At 44.8% G+C, this 12687-nt stretch overlaps 1 protein-coding gene across 1 annotated transcript; it reads left to right on the top strand.

The window, feature by feature from the left end:
• The first annotated feature begins 8170 nt into the window (after positions 1–8170).
• On the top strand, positions 8171–10628 carry LOC136522553 (probable L-type lectin-domain containing receptor kinase S.7). The gene has a single exon (XM_066516358.1). It carries the CDS (start codon positions 8265–8267, stop codon positions 10383–10385), a length of 2121 nt encoding a protein of 706 aa, XP_066372455.1. The 5' UTR covers positions 8171–8264; the 3' UTR covers positions 10386–10628.
• The last annotated feature ends 2059 nt before the right edge of the window (positions 10629–12687 follow it).

Raw genomic sequence — 12687 nt, 5'->3', positions numbered from 1 at the left:
TTGCATGCATACATATGCATGCTTCTGTAGTACGTCCTGTGCTGGATTTACTGGAAATTAATTAATCTATCTCTCTCTCTGCGCGTCGGTTGGGAAAGTGGCCGTGGCAGCCTTGAATAGGTTTTGGAGCTATGTACGTGCACGGCCGAGGTCGTCTGACAGGCCGACCGGTGTGACAGCATGCTGTGCGCTCCAGACGAAACTGCCGCGCGCTTGACGTCCGTGCAGTAGCGCGCGCGGCTGCCGTGGACCGTGGAATGGCATCGCGTCTCTGTTGCCGTCGGCGGCTTAGGAACCGCGGGTACATTTAGGCCTCGTTTGGCACGGCTCACGCCGGCTCCGGTTTATCTGACATCGGCACTGTAGCAATGTTGTAGCACGAAGCAGGTTTTCTCCCTCCTCCCCTCCCCCTCTCACTGACATCGGCACTGCTCATCGAAGCCGGAGAAGCCGTTTTTCTTAGCTTCCCCCGCGTGCTACAGCACGCACGCTACAGTGAGATAGAAAAGCTGGAAAAGGAAAGCTGGCTTTGTGCTACAGTGTTTTGTCAGATGAACAGGCCCCTGCAGAAGCCGTGCCAAACGGGGCCTCGCATGGCCATCGTGTTAGTTTCGTTTCTCCCTCAGCTACGTTACGTAACCGGCTGGCCACTTCATCACTTCCCGCCGGGAGCAGAAGAAACCAAATAATTAATGCAGCAAACGGCTGGCTTCAGTTTCGCGTCTACAAGGCTGTCACTAGCTCTTTGTTGCTATATATGTCCATACGTATTACACTATTATTACTCCAAGTTTATGTAGTTAGTTGGTGGGGGAAGAAGTCTCATTATTATACCATCTACCTATGTGCAACCTGATGTATAGGATAGAGAATACGACAAAAATTGTGTGTGAACAAAAGTTTTGGTTCAAGGCCGAGTCAACTACATCTCTACATTAACATGCTTGCGTACTCTGGCCCAGTGTTCGCCTAAACGCGTTTAAACTGTCGTCTACACGTATTTAAACGCTAAAAAGTGGTTTCGCGTTCCGTAGGGGCGTTCCGTTTAATTAGACCCTAGTCACTAAATTAAATGCTAGACGCGTCTAAATGGTCAAACTGGTCAAAAAACCATTTAAACGATGGCATTAAACGGTGCCTAAACGAGTGCAAACGTCAAAAATATGTGTTTAAACTATCGTTTAGGTGATAAACCATGCAAGTTTGAGTGTTTGGTGAACTTTTTGGGTGGGTGAAATTGGGCTTGCATGTGTGGTGGGGAAATTTGGGTGATATTTAAACGAGATCTATATGACTATGTGTGTCACTCTATGTATAATTGTTTTCCTTAAATTGTATTTAAAATTTTGTATAAAAATATCATTTTACATGTATATTTACAGCTACAGTGCAAAACATTTAAACCGTCTAGTCGGTCATCTAAACCGTCTAAACTCTAAACAGAGGGTGGCTGACCGTTTAACGTTAGCGTTTAGGATAACACTATTCTGGCCGGGCTAATACGTGATGCCATCTTAATTGCTCTTGCTATTTATTCAAATGAAACCTGACGAGAAAGATTATGTAGGAAAGATCCTCGGTGCAGGCTTCGTGCCCCTAAAACATACTTCAACTCAATGTTGTCACAAAATATAGCTTATTCAACATTGCTCGATCGACCACATTAATTTTCTGATGGGTTTTCTCTACTGGGTTTATTTTTGGTTTAGGTTTGGGATCAGAGCCCCTTTGAATTAGAGAGCAGGTCATATCTTACCAAATTTTGTTGTTGGTTGCATTGGGCTACTTCGGTTCAAATTTTTGGCCCACGCCAACACTCAATGGATTGTGCAAAATCTCACCAATAGGAGCACAAAGCCGGGTGCCAAAAAAATCATGTTTTGATGATAAATTGTTCGGTGGTGCACCAGAATTGTCATTATTTGCCATAAAAATTTATCACACATGTCAAAGGTTAAGTGCTCAAAATGATACCACTGACTGGACTGTGCAAAATCTCACCAATAGAATCACAAAGCTGTGATGGCGAAAAAACCACCATGTGTTTGATGACAAATTGTTCGGTGGTGCATCAAAATTGCCACTATTTGCCATAAAAATTTATCACATGTGTCTAAGGTTAAGTGCTCAAAATGATACGTAAACACTCAATGGACTGTGCAAAATCTCACCAATAGGAGCACAAAACTGCGGTGGCGAAAAACTGCCATGTTTTGATGACAAATTGTTTGAGGGTGCGTCAAAATTATCATTATTTGCCATAAAAATTTATCACGTGTGTCAAAGGTTAAGTGCTCAAAATGATACACCAACACTTACTGGACTGTGCAAAATCTCACCAACAGGAGCACAAAGCTATGCTGGCGAAAAAACCACCATGTTTTGATGACAAATTGTTCGGTGGTGCGTCAAAATTTTCACTATTTGCCATAAAAATTTATCACACGTGTCAAAGGTTAAGTGCCCAAAATGATACGCCAACAACCAATAGTGGACTGTGCAAACTCTCACCAATAGGCGCACAAAACTGTGGTGGCGAAAAAACTGCCATATTTTTATGACAATTTGTTCGGTGGTGCGTCAAAATTGTCACTATTTGTCATAAAAACTTATCACACGTGTCAAAGGTTATGTGCTTAAAATGATACGCCAACACTGAATGAACTGTGCAAAATCTCACCAATAGGAGCACAAAGTTGTGATGGCGAAAAAACCGCCATGTTTTGATGACAAATTATTCGGTGGTGCGTCAAAATTGTCACTATTTGCCATAAAAACTTATCACACGTGTCAAAGTTTAAGTGCTCAAGATGATACGCCAACACTCAATGGACTATGCAAAATCTCACCAATAGGAGCACAAAGCTGTGGTGCCAAAAAAAACCGTCATGTTTTGATGACAATTTGTTCGGTGGTACATTAAAATTGTCACTATTTGCCATAAAACCTTATCACACGTGTTAAAGGTTAAGTGCTCAAAATGATATGCCAATGCTCAATGGACTGTGCAAAATCTCACTAATAGGAGCACAAAGCTCTGATGGCAAAAAAACCGCCATGTTTTGATGACAAATTATTCAGTGGTGCATCAAAATTATCACTATTTGCCATAAAAACTTATCACACGTGTCAAAGGTTAAGTGCTCAAAATGATACGCCAACACTCAATGGATTGTGCAAAATCACACCAATAGGAGCACAAAGCTATGGAGGCGAAAAAACATCCATGTTTTGATGACAATTTGTTCGGTGGTGCGTCAAAATTGTCACTATTTGCCATAAATGTATCACACGTGTCAAAGGTGAAGTGCTCAAAATGATACTCCAACACTCAATGAACTGGGCAAAATCTCACCAATAGGAGCACAAAGCTGTGGTGGCGAAAAAACCGCCATGTTTTAATGACTATGTTCGGTGGTGCATCAAAATTGTCACTATTTGCCATAAAAATTTATCACACGTGTCACAGGTTAAGTGTTCAAAATGATAAAATATCAGGCCTCATTTGGTATAGTGTTCTTCTTTATTGGTCGAGTAGCTATTTTTAGTTTCTGCTGTACAAGCAGCTTTACTAGTGGAACTGAAGCTATTTTGGAAAAATATTTGGTATAATAGCTTATCTTAGTAGATTTGAGAGAAAGAGCCGGTGCAAGCTACTCATTTTAGCTCCACCTGCTGCCCTTGGCTTGTCTCAACACGTCTCGCGGGGCTCCAGCCATGGAGCACCTCGCTTTTTACCCCGTTTGGTGAAAGTGAAATTGCATGCAGAATAGCTCCTGGAATTGTTTGAGAATCCATACCAAACACTTCCTTAGTTACATGCACCAAAATTTTGTCAACTCCTATCACACTTTTTTTTAGTCATTGGCATGTGGAGCTTAATCTAATGGATGGAAATCTTGCCACAATTTGTTGTTGTAACCAAAGAACTATCAAAGTTAATAAACATTGCTTTGGTACAATTTCTCCATGAAAAATATTTTTGCTATAGTGCATCCAAATAAAACCATCCATATGAATGGCAATTATCACATATTACCTCCGAAGAGGTTATAGAATATATAAGGAAAATATCTTCCTATTAGATCTAATATGCATGCATGATCTAACTTTCCTAACATGATCTCAAGTGTTTAATAAATAATAACATAGACAAGGACACATGCATAGCGGTGGAACACACACTTCACACATGTGTAGCCATATTTTATTTTATTGTATATAATACAATGATTTATAGTTAGAACTAATACATAGTACGTTCTTTGTAATCCTATTATAATTCTTAGTTTAGAATGTTATGCGTATAGATTTAATTTTTATAACGTGACAAACTGATATGTATCATGACATAATGAGAGGTATGGAATAGTTGCACAGATTACTATAACTAATTTAACTTTCGTACCTACCTAATGTAAAATGACACTGGTGTAACATTGTTTTCTAACTAAAAATATAAAATGTGACCCAACATGATTTTGTAAAATTTATATTATTTGTTGGAACGTGACGAATGAACAGGAAATTGGAATTCGTTTCATTTTCAACATTTTTTTGTTCTAACGTGACCATGCCCAATTAAGAAACATAAAAATAGTATGTCATGGAATGACTGCGAAATTATCTCTTGCCCGATGGCCTTCCATGAAGTGTGTGGCCGTTGGTTGCAACCAAAAGGAAACAAATTGCATGTACACATGCAGATAAAAGGAAACAATTCGTTATTTATTTTTTCTTTTTATTATAATTTTATTTCTCCTAATATTCAAGGGCTTGGATTTATTTGAACTCTTACCTCTTACTAGGCAATGAGGGTACCATAGCAAAGCCCATAAAGGACCATCTTTTTTAGCTTATTTTTTTAGCTGGAACAATGTTTTCCTCTCACAACAAATCAGCCAAAACAGTGTTTCGGCTTGTTTTTTCAGCGAAGCGAACGTGATCATAAACATTGGTACAATAATGAAATTGAAGAAGTTCTCTAGCCGTATTAATATACACAGACAAGGCTGCAGAAAGCTCTTTGTTGCTATGTGTAGGATAGAGAATACGACCAAAATTGTGAAAGAAGGGGCGAGTGTGCGTGAACAACAAATGTTTTGTTTCGAGGGTCAACGTTAACTACATCTCTACATAAGAAACATGCTTACGTACTTCGACGAGCTGTGTCCGTGATGTCATATTCTTTGCTCTGACTATTTATTTCAGAGCATGAAACGCGACGACAAAATTTATGTAGGAAAGATTCTCGCTGCAGGCTTCGTGCCCCTGATACCTACTTCAACTCAATATTGCCACAAATTATGGCTTACTCAACATTGCTTGATCGACCACAGTAATTTTCTGATATACACTCCTACAAGCTATAAATTTCAGTTGTTTTATTTTGCTCGGTTTCTTTTTGATTTAGGTGTGGGATCAGAGCCCCATTGAATTGGAGATCAGGTCATCTTACCAAATTTTTTGTTGTCGACAGCATTTAGGGGCTAGTCTTTGGTTCAACATAATTTTGGCTCGCCTACACAAACACTCAATGGACTGTTCAAAATATCACCAATATGATTACAAAGCCGTGCCGCCAATGTTTTGATGACAAGTTGTTTGGCGGGGCGCGCTAGCCTGTCATCCTAACGTTAGTTCCCAACTAAAGCTGTCACCATTTACCATAAAAACTTGTACTTGTTTTTGGCTTTGTTTGGCTGCAGGCATGTGTAAATCTCCCACAGGTAATTTCACCCAAGCGTGGATTGAGGGGTCCATGTGACCACCCATTCTCCACGTCCAGGTTGACTACTATGAATTTTAAGTATTATTTGAAAGGTGGATACGTGGTAGTTTGCTTAGAATAGTATAAGTACATCATGGCATACGTAAGAAGCCAAAATAAATTAGAAATAAATTAAGAAATAAGAAAAATCTCTAAACCTCAAGAAAATAACCAAGAAAGCTTTATAGAAAAAATAAATAAATTGGACAGCCCCAAATAGATAGACGTGCATACATGAACACATGACAATATATTATTCCGGCTCCTCATATCTGATAACAAAATGTTTGATAAATAATGAGGACAAGGACTTGTCAACAAAGTAGCACCCTCATGGAAAAAATAAATGCACTTTTTTGGCTTGAAATTATCTCTTATTTCTTCTCTAGGGCATAATTGTGAAATCATCTTCCATAACTTCAAAAAACTAACAAAGAACTTGAATTGATCATCTGCTCTGTAATGACAACAAAATAAAATAAAAACAGAGGACAACATGTACACAGCTAAAAATAATATATCCAAATACATTAGTCGAACTACCATTGCCTTGGCATATGCATAGGTTGTCCAAAGAAGGATGAAAAAAAACCCATAGGTGCAGTCAAGTGTGCAGGCAGATTCAAGAAGCCCCATCTCGAATACCGTGATATAAATTAAAAGCTCTGGTCACTAGATCCGCATAATATTTAAGGGCGGCAAAATATTTGTTAACAAAAGATTGTTCATAAATTTCATTATATTGCAAAAAAAAACTATAGAGCAAACATCATGATACGGTGCATCTTCTGAAGAACTGTTGAATGATTCACCCTGAAAGAAAGAAAGAAAGAAAGAAAGAAAGAAAGAAAGAAAGAAAGAAACTGGCTTTTTTGCTCCTGTCAGGTAATTAGCACCAAACAATATTTGATTTGTTTCAGCCACAAAGTTTGGAAAAATAATAATCTCAATTAAAAAAGTAAATATATTGAGAATACTTGATCGCTGAACTTTTTTTGAAAGTAATTCCAATAACTGCACTAGAGTAAACCATAACTTTGAAAGTCTGAGAAGAGCATTTGCAGTTACACACACTATCCACTAGAACACACGCAGAGTAACTCAAGGAATACTAGAAAGCATAACTAAAGATAAGTGGGTAACACTGGGATGCGGTAAAAATTATTCATTCCTTTTTTTTCTGTGAATAATTGTTTTAAACAATATTCTGCCTGATTATGAAGGCTATGGAGTGGCCAGCTAAACCATTTAGAGGCACTGCAAAAAGAAAAAATATGTTCTTTCTGCAAACTGTAAAGTAGCACCAGATATAAGAATGCTTCTGATTCCTGAAGCAATAACATGCTTGTGCTCTGTCCTGAAGCAATACACAGTAACATGCTTCAGATTCATGAATTGGGTCCTGTTTAGTTCCACCAAATTCCCAACTTTGGCACTATGCAAAAAGAAGATTCCCCGTCACATCAAACTTGCGGTACATGCATGGAGTACTAAATGTTGACGAAATCAAAAACTAATTGCACAGTTTTGTTGTACTTTACGAGACGAACGTTTTGAGCCTACAGTACCTCCCTGAATTTGGCGGCGCCGAATCGGACACCAAACTAAACGTGGCCTTGGTAACATTAAGATTATGTCTCTTTGTTTAATAGTATTTCTTTCAGAGCAAGGACAACTAACACTTGTGTTCTTATTATCTTATATGTGCCAAAATGAGAAAATGGAAAGGGCCGTTAGGAAAGAAAGCAGTTGAAATCCTGATGAATCCCAACTCCAGTTCAACAATCACAAAGAAACCAAAGAGAGGTGGAAACTACATTAGGTTCATTATGACAACTATCCTTATAGTATATAGTACAATTATTTTCATTTTGATAGTATACTTTTACATGGTACTTCGAGTTACAAAAATATTTGGCATGGTACAAACTTAGATGGACTTATATTTAGATTAGAGAAGGAAAAATGCTATTATGGGAACGTTCAAAATATACAACATAGAACAATCGAATTTAGGTATGGAAATAATCAAAATATATAACAGAATGATAAATTTTCATTACAATGCTCAAATAATTCAAAAATGTCATATGGAACAACTTTCAAAGAACGAGAGCATAAAACAAAATGACAAATTCAAAAGGTAGACCTATCCGTTGCCTCCGGATCCTATAGCCCGGCCATACATTCCCCTGGAGATTGGAGAAGTACAGCCTAGCAGCACCATGGGCCGAGCAGACCCTCATCCGTCCAGCCCAATAGTACGGTCCCCTCCCGACCGTTGCGTTCAAAAGGGCCAATCCGACCGTTGCCTCCTAAAGAACACCCCAAATCCCCTGCGCGTCTCCCCCTTCTGCTAATCTGCTCCCACCCGCCAAGCTCCCACCATGCTCTGTTCCACCTCTGCTCCTCCTCGTGTTCACAAACCCAGCTCGCATTAAACCAGAAGCGAGCCCCACAGCTTCTCTCATCCGTTTTCTGCCCACCACCACCGATGGCCGCCGCTCTCCTCCGTTTATTGCCGTTCTTGCTGCTAACGCTGACGGCGCCACCCGCCGCCGCTGCAGCTGTTTTGGCACCGTCGGCGGCCAAGAACGTCGCCCTCGACTCTGCCACGCTGTCCTTCGCGGACCTCACGCTGCTGGGGGACTCCTTCCTCCGCAACGGCTCCGTCGGGCTGACGCGGGAGACCGGCGTGCCTTACTCCAGCGCCGGCACCGTCCTCTGTACCAAGCCCGTCGCGTTCCGGGGCCACACCGCGACAGCCTCCAATGCCACCGCCGTCACGTCGTTCGCTGCCAGGTTCTCCTTCGTCATCGCCAACCCCAACGCGGGCGCCGCGGGGGGCGACGGCATCGCGTTCTTCGTCTCCGCCAGCCGCGCCACACTCGGCGCCACCGGCGGCTACCTCGGCCTCTTCAACTCCTCGGACTCCGCCGTAGCCAAGAACGGGTCTGCGTCCGCCGCCATCGTCGCCGTCGAGTTCGACACCATGGCAAACCTGGAGTTCGCCGACCCCAGCGACAACCACGTCGGCCTGGACCTCGGCTCGCCGCTGTCCGTCGCCACGGTCGACCTCGCCGCATCCGGGATCGACCTCAAGAGCGGCAACCTCACGACGGCGTGGATCGACTACCGCAGCGCGGACCGCCGCCTGGAGGTGTTCCTGAGCTACGCCGCGAACGCCAAGCCGAAGCGGCCGGTCCTCTCCGTCGCCGTGGACCTCTCGCCGTACCTCAAGGAGGCCATGTACGTCGGCTTCTCGGCGTCCACGGAGGGGAGCACGCAGCAGCACACCATCAAAGAGTGGACCTTCCAGACGTTCGGCTTCCCGCCCACGGCCAACTCCTCCTTTGAATCCAATGCCACCAGCAACTCGTCGGAGCAGGCCGCGCCAGCGTCCAACACCCCCAACAGCCACAAGAGGGTCGGGCTCGCGCTCGGAATCCTCGGCCCCGTTGCGCTCGCCGTCTCCTTCGTGTTCTTCGCCTGGGTCTCCATCAAGAAGCACATAGAACTCACCTCCCGGAACGACGCCGCTTTCTCTCCCGAGCTGCTTAAGGGCCCGAGGAAGTTCAGCTACAAGGAGCTGAGCGCCGCCACCAGAGGGTTCCACACGAGCAGAGTCCTCGGCAAGGGCGCGTTTGGGACTGTGTACAAGGCCGCCATGCCAGGCCCTGCCGCCACCACCTACGCCGTTAAGCGGTCGACGAAGGCGCACCAAGGCCGGAGCGAGTTCGTCGCCGAGCTGTCCGTCATCGCCTGCCTCCGGCACAAGAACCTTGTCCTGCTCGAGGGGTGGTGCGACGAGAAAGGCGAGCTGCTGCTGGTGTACGAGTACATGCCCAACGGCAGCCTGGACAAGGCCCTCTACGGCGAGCCCTGCACGTTGTCGTGGCTGCAGAGATACACGGTCGCCGCCGGCATCGCGTCGGTGCTGTCGTACCTCCACCAGGAGTGCGAGCAGCGCGTCATCCACCGGGACATCAAGACCAGCAACATCCTGCTTGACGGCAACCTGAGCCCGCGCCTCGGTGACTTCGGGCTGGCCAGGCTCATGGACCACAACAAGAGCCCCGTGTCCACGCTCACCGCGGGGACCATGGGCTACCTCGCGCCGGAGTACCTTCAGTCCGGCAAGGCCACCGAGCAGACCGACGTGTTCAGCTACGGCGTCGTGCTCCTCGAGGTGTGCTGCGGGAGGCGGCCCATCGACAAGGACGAGTGCGGCGCGGGCGGGGGTGGGGGCAAGAACGTGAACCTGGTGGACTGGGTGTGGCGCCTCCACGGCGAGGACCGGCTCATCGAGGCCGCGGACGCACGGCTGGCCGGCGAGTTCGACAAGGACGAGATGCTGCGGCTGCTGCTCGTGGGGCTGAGCTGCGCCAATCCCAATTGTGAGGAGCGTCCTGCGATGAGGCGGGTGGTGCAGATCCTGAACCGTGAGGCCGAGCCAGCGCCCGTGCCGCGCAAGAAACCACTGCTGGTGTTCAGCTCCAGCGCGTCCATGAAGCTGCAGGAGATCGCCTTCTCCTGCGGCGATGACGTCCGAGGCGGCTACTCTGTTGCCAAGCCTACATCCCCAAAGTCCGAGGGAGCCGACATTGAACGCTGATGCGAAGCAGTTGATACCAATTATACTACTACAGATTTGTTGGTTTGGTCGGTGTGTTCATAAGGGGAATATAGGAAATAATCCCCATAATATAGTTGCTTCAGTCTAGAAAGTGCTGATGAATGCAATTGCACGAGTCATCTACGGTCTAGCGGAGCTGGCATTGACGGCTGATATCAAGCGATCAATGCCCTTATAGTGAATTACTACTTGTGTGATTCCTACATGTATTGGTCTTGTGTTTATGAGGGGAATATAGGTAATAATCCCCGCTGTTGTGTATGAGTGTTAAATACAGAATAATCGAGTCATTTGTTAAGTGTGTTTCTGCAGATTTCAGATTTCAGACATCTTTGCTAAAAATGGCAGGGTCAGCTGTAGGGAAGGGTCAAAATTGACTCTGAATTTGCACGATCCATGTTCGGATTCAGAGATGAATGCCACTGGCAAAGTGCAGTTCTGGAACTGTGAATCTAGTCAGAACATTTCGTTACGAACTTCGGATGCACAACTTCAGACACTAGTGGTTTGTTGTCTCCCCTATTCTCCTGAACCGTCACAGGATCGGAGACAACAAACCTGATACGCTGATACGCTCGGCTCGCCTTGATAAAAAGGACACACAAGATCTAGGATCAGAGATACCCCTATCTTCTGGTTTGACTTAGTCACTGTCTGTGTTTAATGACTGGCAACTCATCACGGGGATACCCGGGACGATATTCGGTGGGCTTCGACGAACTCAGGAACTCGACGGTAACACAAGATACAGCGATTTTATATTGGTTCGGGCCCTCGGAATCGAGTAAAAGCCTTTGCGTCCAGTCGGCGTGAGCCTTTGCTTTGGATTTGCTTTGTATGATTGTGTGTACAAGGGATACCGCCTACGTCTCTTTATACAGGACAGAGGGCAGGGCGGTTGTTCTAGTCCTAGTCGGTTATAATTTGGAGAGTCCTTATTCTATTACAAAATCTAGCTTTCCTAGTAAGCCGTCGAGGTCGGTCCTTGATGGCTTGAAGTCCACGCCACCTTGCTTCATGTCCTTCAAGCAGGACCGTGGCCCAGCCATGGGCCCGCTGCAGAAGTCGACCCAATAGCGAATAGAGTCCTACATCGACAAGCCCCCGAGTGTTTCACGGTTGAACTTGAAAGTCTTCTTGTTCCTCTAGGTCAGTGCCGAGTAAAAACAAGTATTGTTCCGAGTACTTTCTGTAGAGAAACCGTGGAGTACTCTTGAAAACTCTAGGTGATGTGCACTTTCCTGAAAAAGTGCAGTTCACTGAGTAGTAGCCCTCGAACCTCTTGATGTTTGGGACAAAGAGTTGGAGGGTCTTTTCTAGCAAATTCTTTAAAAAGAATAAAAAACATTCCTCTGAGGATATGTATCCCGCAGCCCCTAAGCCTGTGGCCTAGTACGTAAGTAGCTGACACTAGGATCTTAAAAGAATATACTCACGGATAGAGAAGTAATTATTGCAAGGCTACTTGTCAGAAAGTAGGTGAGGCAATGTTCAGTGCTTGTGAAGAGTAAATGCAAGCTGACGCGGGAGTAGTATATGCTCCGAATATGTCGCCCGAGTGTACTATAGCTTCACGCGCACTATCATGATGCACTGTAAAGGTGTAGTGGGATGCACTGTACCCTATAGTGCAGTAAGTAGGCCTGTACTGATCAGCAGGAACTATCGGCTCCACTCTTCATGAACCCAGTCCATGAACAACATGTTTGGCCTATAAAAACCCTCCTAGCGAGCTCTTGCATATCAGCTGAGGAATAGCAAAGCAACTCTGAGTCTTTAGCCAAGAAATATGGTGGTATGTGAAGTAGAACAGCCCCCTAGTGTTGTCGATAGAAGTAGTAGACCATGTTGCACTTAGAAGAAGTCTTGTGACAGAGACTAGAAGTAGGCTAGTCTCACAGTGGTGCAAAACAGAATGGTCTGTGGAGGCAGTAGAAGAAGCCTTGTGATGAGAGACATGTTCCTTCATCCAGTAGTCCCATGTCAGTTCTTCGAGCGTGCCTGTCAATATCTGTCCATTGACGATCAGCTGCTGGTCTGAGTGGTGGTGGCGTAGTCGGCTTGGGTAGACAAATGCCGGAAGAAGCGTTGTTGCTGCCCAAACCCGGTAGACCAGGACGTTTTGTACCACCGAAACCAATGTTGGATGCACTGTGTTGTCACAATGAAAACTGTGACACCTGAGTCGGATGTGTCCTGCCGAGTAGTAACTAGGAGCTTTGGTTTAGAAAATGGTTACTGACACCGAGTGGTCAAAATCTTGTAAACTGTTCAACCCTAT

This window comes from Miscanthus floridulus, chromosome 18 (genome assembly GCF_019320115.1).
Source record: "Miscanthus floridulus cultivar M001 chromosome 18, ASM1932011v1, whole genome shotgun sequence".
NCBI classification, from domain to species: domain Eukaryota; kingdom Viridiplantae; phylum Streptophyta; class Magnoliopsida; order Poales; family Poaceae; genus Miscanthus; species Miscanthus floridulus.
This window is presented reverse-complemented; position numbering and strand designations above follow the sequence as displayed.